General features: G+C 39.7%; 1 protein-coding gene across 6 annotated transcripts in view; it reads right to left on the bottom strand.

Annotated features, from left to right (window-relative positions):
* ING3 (inhibitor of growth family member 3) overlaps positions 1–21,623 on the bottom strand; it is a 36,332-nt gene that overhangs the window by 7,290 nt on the left and 7,419 nt on the right. For 5 of the 6 annotated variants that reach the window (XR_008558183.1, XR_008558182.1, XR_008558181.1 and 2 more), the window contains 5 exons: positions 4,507–4,603; positions 2,666–2,737; positions 1,768–1,887; positions 1,338–1,495; positions 631–824 (listed from right to left, as the gene is read on the bottom strand). Coding sequence is in view for 3 of the 6 variants with exons in the window: in XM_028134037.2 (XP_027989838.2) it covers positions 631–824; positions 1,338–1,495; positions 1,768–1,887; positions 2,666–2,737; positions 4,507–4,603 (641 nt within the window). In the remaining 3 variants the exon portion in view is untranslated. Of the gene's footprint in view, positions 1–630; positions 825–1,337; positions 1,496–1,767; positions 1,888–2,665; positions 2,738–4,506; positions 4,604–21,623 lie in introns of those variants that run through there. The other variant, XM_054726675.1, reaches the window with a different exon arrangement.

A 21,623-nucleotide genomic window follows, 5' to 3' on the forward strand; every position in this document is an offset into this window, starting at 1 on the left:
GCCATCTTGTGTGTTGGAGTGATGGTCAATTTGAATATCACCTCTTTATTATATAGGATTATTAGGTAACTAATTCTGTTGACCTTGCATTTGAACTTTCATTATGTGTGAACACCTAACATATGCAGGTACTTAGGACAGACATTGCTAAGTACCATTATTTTCATATTTAAAGTTAATATAATCATCCTAAGAGTGTAATATACAAAATCTAGGGATATTTTCATAATTTCAATTTTGGGGACATAGGACCAAGAATTAAGACACCTTGTTCTTAATCAAAATGAAGAATCTTATTTAAAATTCCCAGCATATAATTTGTATTTTATGTATTAATTTACCTAAAATAAGAGGTTATAAATGAAGTTTCATAAAATGGTTTATCCTAACGAATAAAAGTAAACAGAAATAATTAATATACCCAATTTAAGACTAGAAATATTAAAGACTCTTAACCCTTTTTAAAGACTTTACCTCTCCAAAGTATGACAGTGTGAATGACAATGTCATGTCTTTCACCTCTCCAAGCATCCTGATCCCTCTGCTGCCTGTTTGACCTGGAAGCCAGTGGGTGCCCCGCCAGCTGCACACTTGGGAAAGGGGCAGGGCTCCCGGAGCAATCAGACTTACTTGCTCTTTCTCCCACTCCGTGAGTCTGCGGCTGATGAACTGGCATTCTGTGTCAATGTAGTCATGAGCGCTGAAGATGACGAAAAGCCAGCTGTTTCCCTGGGCATTGAAAATTCTTTTCCCAGCTGAAAGTCATTATTTTTAAATGCTTCATAACTGGCTTTTAAACTTGATGTCCTTCGGCCCTCTTTCATCTTGAATAGACATTCATTGATAGTATTAATATACATAAATATGTAGATTTTCTTTCTCAAGTGTTACTAGTTACATTACTTTGGTTTAACCAATACTACTTTATTTTGTTTAAACCATTTTCATCATTGTAATTTTAAGCTATTTTATGCAAAGAATTTAAAATCAAGGCAACCTATGTTCTGAGGCTACGGAGAACGCGCTGGAATGGGTAGATAGAACCAAGTATTGTCCTAGCAGGTGCTATAGTCAAGAACATGGACATCATGAATAATTATTGTGAGAAGGAATCTGCATGAGATTATATGAATCTATTTTTTACTTTTCATTATCGAGCAAGTAATTTCTACATGTTCATTTCTTTAAATAAATATCAGATATCATAAAACTATGATTTAAAAACGAACCTATGCAATTAAGAAAACTTCTTGTTCACACCTAGTTGTTTCTACTAGAATTTGCCAATATTTCGAACAAAACAAAACACCATGTTCCCAAACCTTTTCCATTTTTACCTGAGCTGTAGCTTGAACTGCCTGAGCAGCTGCCATGGTAATTGCCCCTGCACCAGTTCCCGAAGATAATGAGCCAATATTATAGGATGCCAGAGGTTGGGAGGAATTCACATTGTAAGCATTGTTGGATGAGGCCGTAGAATTATTATTTCGACAACCTGTGTAGAATTAAAGAATAAATAGAAATGGTCAGAGAGAACATAATGTTAGTGTGTTTAAAATACATTATTTCTCACTACAGATATAATCATTACTTTAAAATTTTCATGTTTCTATAAAATTATCATATTTTTTCTTTTTCTTCTTTCTCCTTATGTAGAAATTAACCAGGTAAAGAATCTGTATATTCATTAATCCTGAATGCTTTCATTTTCCCTTATTTTAACATGAACAAGCAAAAACAACCAATCACATTTAAGAATAAACTTACCTAGTGTATTTTCCTTAGAGGCATCGGATGTTAGGGTAGATAGAAGAGCTTCAGATTTAAACTTCTTTTCAGGAATATGGTCTGCTGTCGTATGGTGAGAAGTAGGATTATACTTCCTTTCTGCATATAAAGAATCCATGTGTTTTTTAACTTTAGAGAACTATGGATATTGCATAATACTTGCATTTAATTGTAAACTGGTACAGTTTATGACCTGAGTTCCTCATGAAATACAGAACATTATGTTTTCTTATAAGACAGGACAAACAGAACTCTATGTCACATGTTTTATCAAGAGCAAATTTCTTAGACATTTAAAAAAATTTTTTAGTAGGAAAGTATTGAAGTTAATCCATTAATGCACCATGGGTTCACATGTAGCAAGAGGGAAATTCTGTTTTGAAAACATTATCTACAATTTAGATAAATTTTCAATAAACCCTTCTATCATGTCAAATTGATTTGTCAAAAAATGCAGATAGTCATCAAGACAACTGACTAACCATTCACTTAGTCACTAGGTGAAACGTTATTTCTGCCAAGCAGTAGACTAAGCACTGGAGAAGCAAGAATGAAAAAGACAAAGAGCCCGCCATGGAGTACTTTGTTGTTTGCCTCAGGTATTTGTGTGTAGGAAGTATATGCTGCTATTAGTACCACATAGTCTTCCTCTATGGATTCCAGGGAAAAACAGATCCCTGTTCCCAAATCAAAGATGCTTTTCCCAAGTGAAGAAAAGTCTACCAATAATTGCAATGACAAATATATATCTAACAAAATAAAAGGAAGGGAAAGATACTTATGTCTCAATCAGTTTTGTAGATCTAATAAAAAATATACAGGTAATATCAGCTTTTAATTGTATTTAATTTTATTTGTACTAATAAACCAAACTTACTTTCCACTGGAGTATGTGAATGAGCATGGTGATTGTTCACTGGCTGGGAAGGAGTATCTAATTCCAAAGATCCTGAAAAAAAAGAAAAAAAAAGACAGAGAGATTCACTGTCATTAACTGTCACCACAGAACTTGACATGTCAATCAACTACAGGTACTGTGTACCCTTACCCAGCAGAGGACTAACAAACTCTGATGTACATGCCTGTGTCACTTTAGTCAAACACATTAGGTCACCACTGTCAATTTCACCCTGAATCAATTTCATACTTTCTGTAAACAATAAGTAATCCATTTCTCAATATTCACCTTAAGTACAAAACGGGTAAGGCATGCTAATTTCGATTAAGGGAATGCACAACAATAGGTACCAAATACTAGTAAGTGGATGAATGGATATTATAACTCAACCCAGTTTTACTGAGTTGAAGACTTTGGTATGGGAGATCCTAAAGTATTAAGCAACGGGACATTACTATACAAAAGGAAATTCTTTGATCATTAAAATGACCTAAGATAGTAAAGGGATTTTGCTTGTGAAAAGTGAAGCATAGAATCTACTGCCAAGCTTTACAATACTTTTAAATAAATGTTCTGGGTTTATTGTGATCCCTTGAGATGAAATTGTGGCAGGGCATAGGTGGTTCAGTTTCTGTATCTTGATCCAATTTAGCTTCATTTGTCTGTGTCCTTAAGAGGATGCTTCATGACCCTTCCTGCAGTACTGAATAGGCATGAATTGCTGTTACAGCATGTCAAAAAAACAAACAAAAAATCAAAGCAGCTAAAGGACATCTTATTTTGTCTCAAAATACTTATTATTATCAGATAGGGTTCCCCTGGAATAAAAATATCACAAATCAATTAAATGGTCATTTAAATTGATGGATCTACTTTTGAATACAAAATGCAGCTATGGATTCATACCTGGCTGCTCTCTAGTTGACAAAAGTATATTAACAGAGTATATCAACAGAGATACATAACCTAACACTGCAAGTAAATTTTTCGGGTATGTGTGTGTAGAAATATGTACATGTTCTTGCCACGGAAATGCACCAAGTAAAAAAGATGTTTGAGCCCTTTACTAGATTCTAGTAAAAATCAGCCACAATACTGATTTGGCTCACTAACATTTAGCTGGTGTCTACTCTGGGCTTAACACCACACTATATGCTTTTATGGACATCACCTATTTAGGTTGGAATAAATGCTAAATTAGTTAAAGAAACAAAGCTTATGTCTCCACTTTTGGGAAGTCTCCTTAGTTAAACCTAATAAGTTATAAGGGTAACCAGAGCAAGAGATCAAAATGACCCTTGCAAAGAAATGCTAAAATGGCTTCTCGCTGATCCGAGAAAGTTTAGAGGAAAGAGACAGGACTGTGGAACCTATTAAAATTTTTCTTATTGACACAGTTGAGGAAAAGCCTTAAAACGATTCTTAAGGAGAAATAATAACCTTCTTCAAAGCTTACAATTTATACAAAGCCTAAGCGGGCAGGGCAAAGTCAATACATTTAATGACAAATGGTAGACTTGTTTCTAGATGGTTATTTTTCTTTAAATCTCTGCTCTTACCATTCAGCTCACTAGCACATATGCATATTAAAAAATGGAATGACTTAACATATTATTTTCATAGCCAGTGAGAATATTGTATGTTATCTCTCTCCATTTCCATGACCCAAACAGTTTCAACTGCCAAGGTCCAAGCTCTCCAACCCGGTTGCCACCATCCACCGAGCGCAGGATCTGAGAAGTCTCTGTGGGCCCAGTGTCTCCTCAGTGACTTGCACACATACTGTCCAACATTGATGGAAAATGTTAAGTTTTACTTACGCCTCTCTAATATTTCTGTAATTCCAGCATTATCAGCTTCCAGCTCCATTTTAAACTTAGCGAGTTCCTGATCCAGCTTTCTCAAGTGTCGATCTACCTGTTTCAAAGAAGATCAAAGATAACCACCAAATATGGGACACTATTGAAGTGTCAGTTTAATGAGGAAACCTACATCTTTGTTTCTGTTAATGAATCTGTTTTGCATCCTTGAGCAGATCGATTAACCTATACTTCAGGTTATTCATCTATAAAATGAAGATGCTGGCTAAATAATCTCCGGAGTCTCCTTTAATAAATTTTAAGTTTTAAGAAAGCAGACTGCAATTTGTTAGAAAATGTCTGAAAAAAAGTGGTATATAAAAAGTAAAGCAACAATGATATTAGGGAGTTGGGGAAGGAGGGAGGTGCAGGAGGGCTGGTAACTTTTCATAGTATGCCCTGGATTACTTTTAGCCTAATCTGACCCTACTCATAACAAGGCCATCCACACTGCCATACCACATCATTGTTATTTAGAATGAGCAATGAAAGACCCTCAGTCTACAAATAAAGAAGCTATGATATTCTATACATATATTTCTCTAAGGCAGGAAAGTGAAACATTTATGTAAAGGGTTGAAACAAAAGGAATTTTTAGCCAGAAAACTGCATTCCTCAAAGAGCCTGGTTAAAATAGTTTTACTATAAAACTATTGCCCTTGTAAAGATGGCAAATTTTATTTTCTCATTCACCTAGAGATCTTTTGACTGATTTCAGAAAATTATATGATACCTCAAACTAGCAACAAGTCTTCATTTATTTTTTAAGCTTAATATTAATTATTTTTTCAAATGTACTACTTTGAAGTGAAGGAAAAAAATCATAAATTCTTTGAAAAAATATTCATGTTGCATTATTGACAACCTCTTTTTCAAACTCTAATTTCCCACAGGATCACTGTTATAATTAGTAACTTTCTTACAAATATCAAAATGTCTCTGGTACAAGAGCAAAAACTTTTAAGAATTTCAATTAAATAATGTGTATCTAAAATAAGGGGGGAGGGGAGAAAAGTAGAGGAGACAATTTGTGTGTTAGGTACTCGGTAAAGTGCTTGATGCATTAGATGGTCTATTTTTTTCTAACCCTCCCTCTAACCTTTTGAGATAGGTTATTATTGTTTCTATTTCATAAGAAGAAACTAAGGCTCATAGGGATTAAGTCAATAGTTACTGCATTACAGAAATGAGACTTAACTCTGATCTATATGTAATAAATTGTGTTTCACCATTTATGCCTAACATTATCCTCTGAACTTGTATATGCAGAAGCCAACTGTTTTTTTTTAACTCAGAGTAATATAATTCGATTTGAAAAAATAGGAATATTATCTTATTATTTGTATTTTGTATATTAAAACAGCAACCACTGTGGTGTTGGTTTGCAATTTTTCAATAATTTAAAGCCCAACTGTCCCTCCATCTTCACACACAAGTTATTTTTCAGAGCTTGGTTGTAATTATAATATTTAAAATCCTGTAAGGTCACACATTATGAACACTTGCTCCTATTCAAAGAACCTGCAGGTGATTGAGCATCCTTTCCAAAAATAAAGTGTGAACACAGACCTCAGTTATTCGAGAATATATTTTACATTGTCAAAATTTAATCTCAAAGGAAATCAGAAAAAATACTCATATTTAAATTCAAAGACCACTTAATCCACCACTTTTCCTACCTACAAATATACTACTAATAAATACTGAGTTCTTATTATGTGCTTAGCACTTGGAGGATACATGAAGTATGAGAGAATCCCTACCTTCATAATAATTAGAATGTAGCTAACAAATCAAGATTTATATAATTAATTTATTATTATTTTATTAATATAATAAAGTTTTGTAATATATCTTTATTCTAGATGTAACAAATAAGCAACAGCTGAAAAAGTCAGAAGTAAGCACCCCAAAAAATAAAACACTGGAAGTTTGTATGTTAGTGAAGAATGGATGGCATTCAAATATACAGAAAAGGGAGTAATAATTGGAAAGTAGAGACAGGAAGACAAATAGTATTCTTAGAGAAAAAGAAAGTAAAGTATGGTGTGGCCTGTAACAGGTATATATGGTATAGAGAGGAAGAGCGTTGGAATCTCGGTTGGGGAGTGGGGTCAGGGGAAGATGAAGACATCATACACACTTCACTCACTCCATCCCTGCAGTTAAGATCGCTTTACTATACGACAGACAGTGCTGATAAGGTTTATTACACCTGAAAGCATGGGAAATAATGATGAAAAGAATTTCCAATACTAGTTCAAAAAAAAGCAATGGAACCCAAAGAATTACTAACTCTAAAATCCAAATTCATAACTAAAATAAACAAACACAGAAAAGCCTTAACTACACTGTGGTGGGCAACTTTGTAAAACAGCTTCCAATCATTCCCACCTACAGGGCTGTAAAAAAAGATTACAACTTCATTTATTAGTTATTTATTAGCAATTATCAGTTAGTGAGGACTTTCTTAGACTCACCATTCCTACTAAATCAAATTAGAAATTGGAAAGTAAGTTGCTCACAATATTTAATTTAAGCTATAAAGCACCGGGATACTTAGTGTTAAGCAGCCCTAGCAAGAGCTTAATTGAACTTGACTGTACTCTATATAAAGTGCTCTCCCTCTACCTACATGATTCTGAATGGTTAAAGCATCTATTCTAACTGATCATGATAATGGCCCCACAATTTACAGACAGAGCAAGAACCTAAGTTATGCCACCCCTGCACACACCCCTAACCCCATCAGACTGATTTACAGCAGTAAAGAGGGTACTGATCCATTGACCACAGATTACTAACACAAAGCTAACCATAGACTCTGATTATTGAGTTGTTCCCTACTTAATGTCAACAAATGCTAGCAATAAGTTTCCTTAAAGCCAAAAAACATATCCTATAACCCCAATCATCACTGCTTTAAGTTTACATCTATTATCCTTTTTCTGACCTCTTTAGAGACAAAGGAAATTCTTTCAACATTATTTAACATATTCATGATTATAAAGATGTTTAAGTCACAGTTGGCCCCTCTGCATGAAATAAAAAAACCTCATTCACTCTTTAACATTCTTCCATAGTTGTAATCCTTTATTCTCTCTCAACTCTCCCAGTGTTCTAATATTCAAATTTTCATGTGTCCCTGAGGACCCAAACTTAACTAAATACATATAGCTTTGTAAAAGTTTCTACATGATTAATGGTTCCCAATATGGTCAAATTCTAAAATTTAGATGCCTAGCTTACCCTTTCAAAATGAGCACTCAGTCCCTAAGCTGAAATCCAGGGCAATAAGAGATAAATTTCTATCCATGAAAAGATCAGGTAGTAGTGAATAAGAAGGATAAAATGGTGAAGAAAAAGGAACCATGATGGCAAATTATTTCTCTGATAAGTCATGAAAATTATTCTTTCCATCTCTGAATTATATTTAAACTAGATGAAAATTTGATCCATCTTTAGGCTGAATCAAATAGTTGAGGCATTAGCACATGAACTACATCTAATCATCTTCCTAAAAGACAGTAAAGATAAGAGACAAATCAAAAGGTCAAACATATATTTCATTCATTAGAGTATCAGATGAAGAATTCTCAAATTTATAGGTAAAATGTGAGCCTGAAATATAACCATCTCAGGAATAGGCAAAGGTATAAAAAAGAACAGGTTCAAGGGTAGTGGGCACTGTAACCGACTGTTAAAATCATTCAAGCATTAACTAAATCTCAAATTTTATCCGAGCATACATAAATGAACTTTATTAGGTATTGTAATCTAATGCAGCCATATGACAGTGACATCTGGCTGAGCAACACAAACAATTGTATATGATTATGAGTATCAAGATTCTAGAAGGGGATTATTGCAATAGAAGATAGGTATTTTTTCTGTTAGTCAAATTTCACTAAAAGACACTGATATTTTTAGTTACATTGAACCCAAATTCCATACATTTTTCATTTGCTGATATTTAGGCAGTCCAGTTTCTTTTCTTAATAAATATACAGTGCAGGTCATAGGAATAAAAAGTTTACCACTGATTTTAAAAGCAAACAAAATATTTCAATGAAAAATAATGCAATTGCCATAAAATGTGTTTAAGCAAAGCATATATCAACCTTCTAAGCTAAGGTATAGTTCACTCCTCCGGTTAGAATCCTTCATTGGCCTCCCATTGCTTTTAATTTAAAAAAAAAATTTCCATCACCATTTATCCCCTCTATGACCTCTTCCACCTCCAATCCCCTCTCCTACCCCCGCCCCCAACAACCACACTGTTGTCCATGTCCATGAGTTCTCTAACCTTTTTTTCTCTTTGGTTCACATCACTTCCCTCCCCACCCCCACCCCCCACCCCTCCGCCACCCACTAGAGCCATTTGCTTGGTCTCTATCTATGAGTTTGTCTCTATTTTGCTTGGTAGTTCAGTTTGTTCATTAAATTCCATGAGTGAAATCATATGGCACTTGTCTTTCTCTGACTGTATTATTTTACTTAGCATAATGTTCTCTAGGTCCTTTCATGCTGTTGCAAAGGTAAAATTTTCTTCCTTTTATGGCAGAGTAAATGTACCACAGCTTTTTTACCCCCTTATCTGTGGGGAAGCACTTTTTTCACCTCAGACTTTGCACTTGGTACTTCATCTCCCTGAAACGTTATTCCTTAAGCTTTTCACATGGCTGGCTCTTTCTCATTTTCTAAGTATCACCTCAATTGTCACCTCTTGAAATTAATTTATCCCGAATATAGTCTTAACAACCTCCCCCAGTTATTCATGCTTTTCCCTCTCTCCATAATGTTTATATCCTTTATAGCACTTAGCAAAATCTACAATAATCTTTATTTACCAGTTTGCTTATATGAATGAACTATCTGTGTCATTACTGCCCACCTACCACCAGTAACTGTTTATAGCTGGAGTTCTATAAATATCTGCTGAGTGAAAGTTATACTCTCCCACTATGAAGAACTGAATCAGTAGAGGTGCCACTGTTTACAGAGTGAATGATCTATGAATAAAAATACTGTAGTTTTACACTTACGCTATGTACCATCTACTCACCTCTCAAGTACATAGCATTCTAAGCTCTCAAATGTTAAATCTTGCCAGAATTTAACTTCTCTTTAATATTTATAAAAACTTTCACTTGGATGTTTATTGTTGACTAGAGGCCCGGCACATGAAATTCATGCATGGGCAGGGTCCCTAGACCTGGCCTGTGATCAGGCATGATCATTCCAGGCTGCCAGCAGCTGGCCCCACCCCCTGCTGCTGCCACTGCCAGTTGCCCTCTGTGTGTGGGGCAACCAGCAGGGTGATCAGGGCCCCAGTGCTGCCACGTGCCACCCCCCCCCACCCCCAGTTCCCCATTGGGCAATTGGAGCCTGCCAGCCAGGGGGAGGGACCGAGAAGTTGGCCAGCAGGCCCCAATCAGGCAATCGGGGCCTGATGGCTGGAGGAAGTTCCTGCATTGAGCATCTGCCCCATGGTGGTCAGTGTGCGTCATAGCCCACCGGTCAGTCTGCCGTCCGGTTGATTTGCATATTACACTTTTATATATATATATATATATATATATATATATATAGACTAGAGGCTGGATGCACGAAATTCGGATGCACCCTCTCCATCCGGGACCCCTCGGGGAATGTCTGACATCCCTCTCACAATCCAGGACCACTGGCTCCTAACTGCTCACCTGCCTGCCTGCCTGATTGCCCCTAACTGCCCCCCTGCCAGCCTGATCCCCCTAACTGCCTCTGCCTGCCAGCCTGATCACCCCTAACTGCTCCCCCTGTCAGCCTGGCTGCCCCCAACTGCCCCCCACTGCCAGCCTGGTCGCCCCTAACTGCCCCCACCCCTGCCGGCCTGGTTGCACCCAACTGCCCCCCCTGCCAGCCTGGTTGCCCCCAATTGCCCCCCTCTGCTGGCCTGGTCGCCCCCAACTGCCACCACAGTTGCCTGGTTGCCCCCAACTGCCCCCCTCTGCCAGTCTGGTCGCCCCTAACTGCCCCCCGCCAGCCTGGTTGCCCCCAACTGCCCCCCACTGCCAGCCTGGTCGCCCCTAACTGCCCCCCCCTGCCGGCCTGGTTGCACCCAACTGCCTCCCCCTGCCAGCCTGGTTGCCCCCAACTGTGCCCCCTGCCAGCCTGGTCACCCCACGCAGCCTGCTGTTCAGTCATTACTGTTACTGTGACGGCATCCTGGACAATTTGCATATTCCTATATTATTAGTATAGATATGTTGGGGAGTAGAACAATTTGAGATGGTAAATCCATTTAGTGACCTCCCTACTTTAACAAGTCAATGATTCCATTATGTTTGATTGCAATTACTTGTGAGGCTAATAAAGTAAATTTCTTGGCCTCAAGCACAAAGTGTTCAAATACCACAAGCCACTCTGGCAATACGGTGTAACGCACAAAGCACAAGAATTCCAAGGAGGGTGTATAATTGGTGTTAACATTTTAATAATTATTTATTTGCAATGCTAGTTTCCATTTATATAAGTAATATCAAATTTTTAAGTTTTAAACTTTCATTTAAAAATGTACTTAGTGCTCTAACTGGTTTGGCTCAGTGGATAGAGCATCCGCCTGCAGACTGAAGGGTCCCAGGTTCAATTCTGGTCAAGGCCATGTGCCTTGGTTGCAGGCACATCCCCAGTAGGGGGTGTGCAGGAGGCAGCTGATCGATGTTTCTCTCTCATCAATGTTTCTAACCCTATATCCCTCTCCCTTCCTCTCTGTAAAAAAATCAATAAAAAATATATTTTTTAAAAACATACCGTATTTTCCGGCAAATAAGATGACTGGGCGTATAAGACGACCCCCAACTTTTCCAGTTAAAATATAGAGTTTGGGATATACCCGCCCTATAAGATGACACCTGGCTTATAAGATGACCCCCGACTTTTGAGAAGATTTTCCTGGGTTAAAAAGTCGTCTTATACACCGGAAAATACGGTACTTAGTAAATAGAGAGGTGTAATGGAGATATTATAAAAACCTTAAAGGTTTTTAATGCAAATGATTAAGGTGTGGAAAATACTGGATTAGATCACATACAAAGTCTTTGTTGTCCTTTTGTATACAATTCAACTAGTCTATTGAGCCAGGCTCTGAGGGTACAGAATAATTAAGAACCTCAGCTACTCTCAGGGCCCTGGTTGCCTCTAATATTTTTTATTTTCCAAAAATAATAAGACTTTATTGGGAATGAGTTAACTGGAAGTCCCGTATTGCTGTTACTCTGTATAGTAAGGTCTAATAACATTTAATAAATGTTTGTCATGATTTAAAAGGAACTTCTCTAAAAGAAAAGAAATTGAAAAGAATGATAAATTTCTATGAAATGTATAATTATTAAGCAGAAGATATTTTTTATTTAAAAATTCCAAGACACATGTATCACAATAAGTGTTAATATTTTTATACCAGAGCCTTTTGTTGAAGGCACATCTATAAATTCTGTTTTAGAAGAACTTTCCAAATGAGCTTATGTATCAGAGAAGAAAATCTATCCTAACTGAGGAAACTAATAAAATTGAGAGCAATTGAAAGAGAGGGACACCGAAAAGATCTGAGCAAAAACATGGATCATAAGACTGTTTGGTCTCTGAAAATGAGTCCATAAAGGAAACTAAACTGATCTGAACTGTATGACTTTCGCTTTTCCTGGTTTAAAGCCATACTTTGAAAAGAAGCGATTTGCACTGCAGTCTACCAAACCAATCTCAGCACACTAAAATGTAACTCTATTGCCTTCTGAGAAATAGTGACCCAACTAAAATATATCTGACACCAACAACGGCACCATTAAACTCTATCCATCCCTCAGACTCATATCTTGGGAGTCATGTTACTGCTCCTTTTTCTCCATCAACTTATTCAGGTGATTTTGTTCCACAAATATTTACAGAGGACATGGTTCTTGACATTTAGAGCAGGGAAAACGCAAACACACCAACAAGAGGTAAATAAATAATTACAATGTGATTCGAGTGATAATAAATTCCTGGGATTAACAATGATTTGGAGGCTGGCATGATGTTGTTGAGGGTTAGGGCAAGGCACAAACTGCGTATCACCTCCTCAATATGCCTTCTCTCCTTTTCCCTGACAGAATCCCACATACCTGGGCCGGCAATGTGCCATACCTCAGCCTCCCTTGCAGCTAGTGAGATTTCCAGGGAGGATCTTTAAAGGAGGTGACTGAAACTGCTAAATGCACCCTTTTGAGTAATCCCCTACTGCAATTCTACTTGCCCAGAGTGGGAACAGACTGGAAGGAGTCTGGGGCACTGAGGATGTTGAAGTAGCCATACAAGCCCTGGACTGCCTCCTCTAATAGTTATTTTACCAAAGAGAAAAATAAATCATGTGTTTAAATCACTCTTGTGTGGCTTTTCTGTTGTAAATGGTCAAGTCTCTTCTAGATATAAATGACAACTATCAAGATGATTGAGATGACTTTAATAAAGAAGCAATGCTTACACAGGATTATGAAAGATGGATAAAGTTTACCAAGCAAAGATGAAAGGAAAGGCATTCCAGTCAATTTTTTTATTTTAAAGTCACTTGAACTACGGCAGGCTGAAGTGGAGAGGAAGGGATAATGAGAGGTAGTTAGAAAGTAAAATGAACAAGATATGGAGATTAACAAAATGTGGAGAAGTTAGGGACAAAGAAGAGACTCGGATGACTTTCAGTATCCCACTGTGAACGACTAGGTCAGTAGTTCTGCTAAGATTAAGAAAGAAAACGTGGGAATTCCAAGATGGCTGCATCTGGAATCTCCATCTGTTTGCTCTCAACTCTGGACTGGCCTCGCAGCTAAACTGCAGAGCAATTATCTTGAAAGACCAGAGGGAAGTGTAGCTGATCTGAAATACTGAGAACGGGAAACACAGGGGGAAGCACAGGAGTCTCCTCGCGCAGGTACAACTGGGAGGCCTGAGGGATATTGTGGCAGCGGAGCCCTCCCACTGGGAGCACAGGGTCTCAGCTCCATGCAGGGATCCCCAATGGAGAGCAACAGAGAAAAAAAAGGGAGTCCACATAGCATCCAGCAGTGGGAATTAGTGAGGATCAGTTTGGACAGCACCATCCCAAGCACAGTGATGTCTTCCTTATAACATCAACCTGGGCAGCTCACTCTGGTTAGGGACTGCTGAAGGGGCCACGAAGCAGCGCTCGGGGACAGAGGGGTCTGCTAGGTACATCCAGCAGTGACTTTGACAGGCCCTCTATTCTGTAGAAGGACTTTGAGCAGAAAGTTGGTCAGAGACTTAGCCTGTGTGGTTTGGGAAAGATGATTGGTCATGCACAATTGATCTTTTGGGCATGAGTGGCACCTCTCCCCCACTGCTAAGCTGCTGGGTCTCTGTGCCCAAACTACTTGGTTTGATGGTTTGGAGAAGACAGATGTTTGGGAAGGTGGGAGCCTGGGAAGAGGCCCTGCCCAGCTGGGGCTAGCCATGCAGATTAGAGTGCCAAGTGGGGCTGATTTTTATTCCCCCATGGACGCCCCACTCCATGACACCACCCCTAGCACCCAGGCCTTCACAACACTATTGTCTGTTATATATGCATACTAGAGGCCCGGTGCACGAAATTCGTGCACGGGGGCAGGGGGCGGGGGTGTCCCTCAGCCCAGCCTACACCCTCTCCAATCTGGGACCCCTCAAGGGCAGTCAGACATCCCTCTCACAATCCAGGACTGCTGGCTCCCAACTGCTCACCTGCCTGCCTTTCTGATTGCCCCTAACTGCTTCTGCCTGCCAGCCTGATCACCCTCTAACCACTCCAATGCCAGCCTGATTGATGTCTAACTGCTCCCCTGCCAGCCTGTTTGCCCCCAACTTCCCTCCTCTGCCGGCCTGGTCACCCCTAACTGCCCTCCCCTGCAGGCTTGATCGCCTCCAACTGCCCTCCCTTGCAAGCCTGGTGCCTCCCAACTGCCCTCCCCTGCTGGCCATCTTGTGTCCACATGGGGGCAGGATCTTTGACCACATAGGGGCATCCATATTGTGTGTTGGAGTGATGGTCAATCTGCATATTACTCTTTTATTAGATAGGATACAGGCCTGGTGCACGGGTGGGGGCCAGCTGGTTTGCCCTGAAGGGTGTCCCAGATCAGGGTGGGGGTTCCCTTGGGGCGTGGGGCGGCCTGAGCGAGGGGCCTGTGGTGGTTTGCAGGCCAGCCACGCCCCCTGGCGACCCAAGTAGAGGCCCTGGTATCTGGAATTTATTTACCTTCTACAATTGAAACTTTGTAGCCTGGAATGGAGCCAAGCCTCCTGCTCACTCCATGGCCGGCAGCCGTTTCTGTTGGGGTTTGTGTATATCTTCTATAATTAAAACTTTGTAGCCTTAAGCGGAGGCCTGGGCCAGCCAGGGTGTGTGGAAAGCGGGGGCCAACCCTAGCCTCCTGCTCTTTCCAGCTCAGTGGCTGCCGCCATTTCTGTTTGGATTTGTTTACCTTCTATAATTGAAACTTTGTAGCCTTGAGTGGAGGCTTAGGCTGGCAAGGGCAGGTGGAAAGCTTGGCTTCATCCATTGCCTGGGAAACCCAAGCCTCCCTCCTGCTCTCTGTGGCTGTAGCCAGCTTGGTTGGGTTTATTTGCATACTTGCTCTGACTGGCTGGTGGGCGTGGCTTGTGCATGTAGCAGAGTGGTGGTTAATTTGCATATTGCTCTTTCATTAGGTAGGATAATCTTTCCTGCCCCCCACTCACCCCTTGCCTCTGAGATTTGTCAGTCTGTTCCTTGCTTCCAGGTATCTGGATCTATTTTGTTCATTAGTTTATTTTGTTCATTAGATTTCACATATAAGTGAGATCATGTTATACTTGTCTTTCTCTGGCTGACTTATTGCACTTAACACAATACTCATCAGGTCCATCCATGCTGTTTCAAGGGTAAGAGATCCTTCTTTTTTACAGCTGCACTGCACTCCATTGTGTTAATGTTACACCTCTTTTTTATCCACTTATCTACTGTTGGACACTTGGGCTCTTTTAAGATCTTGGCTATTATAAATAGTGCTGGTATGAACATAGGGTGCATATATTATTTCCAATTGGTGTTTTGGGATTCTTAGGATATATTCCTAGAAGAGGAATCATTGGGTCAAATGGCAGTTCCATTTTTAATTTGTTGAAGAAATTCCATACTGTTTTTCATAATGGCTGCACCACTCTGTATTCCAGCCAGCAGTGTATTAGGGTTCCCTTTTCTCCACATCCTCACAGCACTTGTCATTTGTTGCTTTGTTGATGATAGCCATTCTGACAGATGTGAGGTGGTATCTCATTGTTGTTTTAATTTGCATCTCTGATAATTAGTGACTTTGAGTGTTTTTTCATATGTCTTTGGCCATCTGTGTACCCACCCTCTTTGGAGAAATATCTATTTAGGTCCTTTGGTCATTTTTTAATAGGATTGTTTGCCTTTTGTTACGTTGTATGAGTTCCTTATATATTTTGGAAATTAAACCTTCATCAGATGTATCATTGGTAAATATATCCTCCCAAACAATGAGTCCCTTTTCATTTTGTTGATGATTTCTTTTGCTGTGCAGAAACTTTTACTTTTAATGTAGTCCCATTTGTTTATTCTCCTTTGTTTCTCTTGCCCTAGGACCGTGGTCGGCAAACTGTGGCTCGCGAGCCACATGCGGCTCATTGGCCCTTTGAGTGTGGCTCTTCCACAAAATACCACAGCCTGGGCGAGTCTATTTTGAAGAAGAGGAGTTAGAAGAAGTTTAAATTTTAAAAATCTGGCTCTCAAAAGGAATTCAATCGTTGTACTGTTGATATTTGGCTCTGTTGACTAATGAGTTTGCCGACCACTGCCCTAGGAGATATATCGGCAAACATATTGCTATGAGAGATGTCTGAGATTTTCTGTCTATGGTTTCTTCCATATTTTTATGGTTTCACGACTTACATTTAAGTCTTTTATCCATTTTGAGTTTATTTTTGTGTATGGTGTAAATTGGTGGTTTAGTTTCATTTTTTTGCATGTATCTGTCCAATTTTCTCAACACCATTTATTGACGAGACTGTCTTTACTCCACTGTATGCTCTTGCCTCCTTTGTCAAACTGTCACTGTTTGCAGATGACATGATATTATAGATGAAAAACCCAAAGACTGCACACACAAAAAAACTATTAGATTTAGTATATGAATTTGGCAAAGTTGCAAGATACAAAATTAATATCCAGAAATCGGTGGCAGTTTTATACACCAGTAACAAACTCTCAGAAAGAAAAATTAAGAAACAACTCCATTTACCATTGCAGCAACAAAAATAAAGAAGGCATCTAGAAATAAACTTATCCAAGGCGGTAAAAGACCTGTACTTGGAAAACTATGGGACATTGAAAAAAGATACAGAGGAAGATATAAACAAGTGGAAACATATACTGTGTTCATGGATCAGAAGAATTAACATCATTAAAATGTCCATACTACCCAAGCAATCTATAGATTCAATGCAATCCCTATTAAAATACCATCAGCAGAAGTGCCCGGCTAGCTCAGTTGGTAGAGCATGAGACTCTTAAAATACCATCAGCATATTTCACAAACCTAGAACTACTCCAAAAATTTAAATGGAATAAAAAAAGACCCCAAATAGCTGCAGCAGTCTTGAGAAAGAACAAAGTAGGAGGCATCATAATACTGGATATCAAACTATACTTCAAAGCCATTGTAATCAAAAGAGGCTCATACTGTTATAAGAACAGGCATCTAGATCAATGGAATAGAACAGAGAGAGCAGAAATCAACCCACTTATTTATGGTGAATTAATATTTGACAAAGGAGGCAAGAGCATTCAATGGAATTAAGGCAGTCTTTCCAATAAGTGGTGTTGGGAAAATAGGATAGAAATATGCAAAAAAATGACCACCAACTTACACCATGCACAAGAGTAAACTCAAGATGGATAAAAGACTTAAACATAAGTCATGAAACCATAAAAATCCCAGAGGAAAACATAGGCAGCAAAATTTCAGGCATCTCTCGTAACAATATATCTCCTACAGCAAGGGAAACAAAAGAGAAAATAAGCAAGTAAGTGAGACTACATCAAAAAAAGCTTCAGCACAGCAAAAGAAACCATCAACAAAATGAAAAGGGAACTCACTGCATGGGAGGATATATTTGCCAATGATACATCTGATAACACTTGATTTCCAAAATATATAAGGAACTCCTACAACTTAACAAAAGGAAGACAAACAATCCAATTAAAAAATGGACTTCGATAGCCAGGAGGACATACAATGGCCAAGAGACATGAAAAATGCTCCAAGTGTCCTAGCCGGTTTGGCTCAGTGGATAGTGCATCGGTCTGCGGACTGAAGGGTCCCAGGTTCGATTCCGGTCAAGGGCACATGCCTGGGTTGTGGCTCAATCCCCAGTGGGGGGCGTGCAGGAGGTGGCCAATAGTTTATTTTCTCTCATCATTGATGTTTCTATCTCTCTCTCCCTCTCCCTTCCTATCTGAAATCAATAAAAATATATTTTAAAAAAATAAAATTTAAAAGAAAGCTCAAAGTCATTGATCATCAGAGAGATGCAAATAAATTGACAATGAGGTCTCACCTTACACGTGTTGGAATGGCTATCACCAACAAATCAGCAAATGACAAGCGCTGGTGAGGAAGAGGAGAAAAGGTAACCCTACTACACCACTGATGGACATGCAGACTGGAGTAGTCACTATGGTAAACAGTATTGAGTTTCCTCAAAAAATTAAAAATGGAACTGCTATTTGGCCCAGTGATCCCACTTCTAGGAATATAACTTAAAAATCCTGAAACACCAATCAGAAAGAATATATACACCCCTATCTTCACAGCAGCATTTTTTACCACTAGAGGCCCGGTACACAAAATCGTGTAGGGGTGTGTGTGTGTGTGTGTGTGTGTGTGTGTGTCCCTCAGCCCAGCCTGCACCCTCTCCAATCTGGGACCCCTCGAGGGATGTCCGACTGTCCGTAAGCGGACATCCCACTCACAATCCAGGAGTGCTGGCTCCCAACCGCTCGCCTGCCTGCCTGCCTAATTGCCCCTAAGCACTTCTGCCTGCCAGCCTGATCACCCCCTAACCACTCCCCTGCCAGCCTAATTGACGCCTAACTGCTCCCCTGCCGCCCCGATTGCCCCTAACTGCCCTCCCCTGCAGGCCTGGTCCCCCCCCAACTGTTCTCCCCTGCAAGCCTGGTCGCCCCTAACTGCTCTCCCCTGCAGGCCTGGTCCCCTGTACTGCCCTCCCCTGCTGGCCTGGTCCCCCCCAACTGCCCTCCCCTGTAGGCCTGGTCCCCCCAAATGCCTTCCCCTGCAGGCCTGATCGCCCCAACTGCCCTCCCTTGCAGGCCTGGTCCCTCTAACTGCCCTCCCCTGCTGGCCTGATCTCCCCCAATTGCCTTCCTCTGCCAGCCTGGTCACCCCTAACTGCCCTCCCCTGCTTGCCTGATCACCCACAACTGCCCTCCCCTGCAGGCCATCTTGTGTCCACATGGAGCAGCCATCTTTGCCCACATGAGGGCGGCCATAGTTTGTGTTGGAGTGACGGTCAATTTGCATATTACTCTTTTATTAGATAGGATAGCCACAATCTGGAAACAGCCCAAGTGCCTATCAGTAGAAAAGTGGATAAAAAAGATGTAGAACATTTCACAATGGAATACTACACAGCTGTAAAAAAGAATCCTTACCCTTTCCAACAGCATGGATGGATCTGGAGAATATTATGCTAAGTGAAATAAAGTCAGTCAGAGAAGGTTTAAGTATCATATGATCTCACTTATATGTGAAATCTAATGAACAAAATAATCTGATGCACAAAATAGGACTAGAGATATAAATACTTGGAACAGAGGAACAGATTTCAGTGAGGAGGGGCCTGAGTGTACAGGAAGAGATTAACCAAAGAACATATATGCATAGGCCATGGACACAGATAATAATGTTGCAAAGGTCTGTGGGGGTGCCATGGCTGGGTGGAAGGTGGCAAAAGGGGGTAAAATGGGGATATCTGTAACAGTGTCAACAATTAAAAAAAAAACACAATAAAGAAAATGTGTGTGTGTGTGTGTGTGTTGGGGAGTGGGAGGGAATAAGAGAAGAAAAAAGGAAGTCTAAGAGTTAAGTTTTAATTCACAGAGTTCCAGGGCCTGGAAACTCTCAAATAAGATGAATAGACTCAGAAGCCAGGTCTGAGCATGAGAAATAATTAATGCATGATTATCAAAACTAAGAGAATACATGGAAAAGCAGTGAAAAATGTTTCTCAACTTGGGTGGGGTCTGTGGGATCAAAGAAGGTAAAACTGGCATTTGATAAAACAAGTTTTCACCATGTGGCATTTGCTCTTCCTGGCCTCTGAAGCTGAGGTAGCAGATGGGAAGAGAGTGTCCTCTACAAGAGAACCACTTGAATAGGGTAGCAACCATTATGAGCGATATTCAAGGAGGAGGAAAAAGGCCAAAAAGGTGAGAGGGTGATATTGATGATTAATATTAAATCTCAAAGAAGAATAGATTTTTATATTATGAAGATGATGGTCACCTGAAATAGCAACCAAGTATTAAAAAAGGAAGGGACGAATAGAAATAGGAAAAAATTAATAAGGGAGCAAGGTAGGAAGGAGGAAAGGGGAGAGGAGAAGGAAAAGAATAAAGAGAAATCATTGCTAGAAATACCGGGGAATGGGAATTAAATAGGTTCAGGGTGGCAGAGCTGAAAGAGAAGTGCCTTCAGGAAAGTAGAAAATGGCAGTTAGGGAAATGAGATGGAGTGAGAATTTTTTTTTTTTTTTTTTTTTTTTTTTTTAAATATATTTTATTGATTTTTTACAGAGAGGAAGAGAGAGGGATAGAGAGTCAGAAACATCGATGAGAGAGAAACATCGATCAGCTGCCTCCTGCACACCCCCTACTGGGGATGTGCCCGCAACCAAGGTACATGCCCTTGACCGGAATCGAACCCGGGACCCTTGAGTCCGCAGGCCGACGCTCTATCCACTGAGCCAAACCGGTCTCGGCTGGAGTGAGAATTTAAAAATGGAATGAGTGCCTACTATCTGCCAAGCTAAGAGCATTACATAATATGTGGTAAATCCTCCTGTAAGATACAAATTAATACTCTATTTTACAGATAAGGAAACTGAAGTTCCAGGATTAAATAACTTTTCCTGCTATCAGTGAGGTAGCTGAATTCATGTCTGTATGGCTCTGATATGGACACTTGCTTTTGATTACATTTTATTAAATTTATTACATCATCTTTTAAAATTGAATTTATTGGGGTGGCATTGATTAATAAAATTACATATATTTCAGGGGTACATTTTTATAATATTGTATTGTATGTTCACGACACCAAGTCAAGTCTCCTTCCCTCACCATTTATCCTCTTTATTCTCTCTTACCTCTCCCCATCCCCCTTTCCTTTGGTAATCACCACACTGTTGTTTGTCTACTACATACATCACCTTTTATTACCTTACTCTTTTTTTTTTTTAAATCCTCACCAGAGGATATTTTTTCCATTGATTTTTTTTTTTTTTTAGAGAGTGGGGGGGGGGGGGGAGAGAGAAAAAAAGAGAGAGAGGAACATTGATGTGAGAGAGACACATACATTGGTTGCCTCCCACATGAGCTCCAGGGACAGGGATCAAGCCTGCAACCGAGCTATGTGCTCTTGACCTGGAATTGAATCCAGGATTCTTTTGGTCTGTGGGCTGATGCTCTAACCACTGAGCAAAACAGCCAGGGCTATTACCTCACTCTTTTAGTCTAATTAATCTATCCTCCTCAAAGAATTTCATTTTCATTTCATTCTGTTTATCCATTATTTCTCAGTGAAATACTTTCCCCTCAATATAGTACCTAATCCAGACCCAAGCCTCTGAATAAATTCTACTCAAAACTCATCTCATACCCTCTAAGAAATCAACAAAAATTCCGCACGACTTAGTTCAGTCTTTTACCAGATATCCCTTAATACTCAACTGCATTAGTCTTTGTTACGTGTTCCTATTCAGGATCTTTACCT

The sequence above is a fragment of the Eptesicus fuscus genome, chromosome 14 (assembly GCF_027574615.1).
Source record: "Eptesicus fuscus isolate TK198812 chromosome 14, DD_ASM_mEF_20220401, whole genome shotgun sequence".
NCBI lineage: Eukaryota > Metazoa > Chordata > Mammalia > Chiroptera > Vespertilionidae > Eptesicus > Eptesicus fuscus.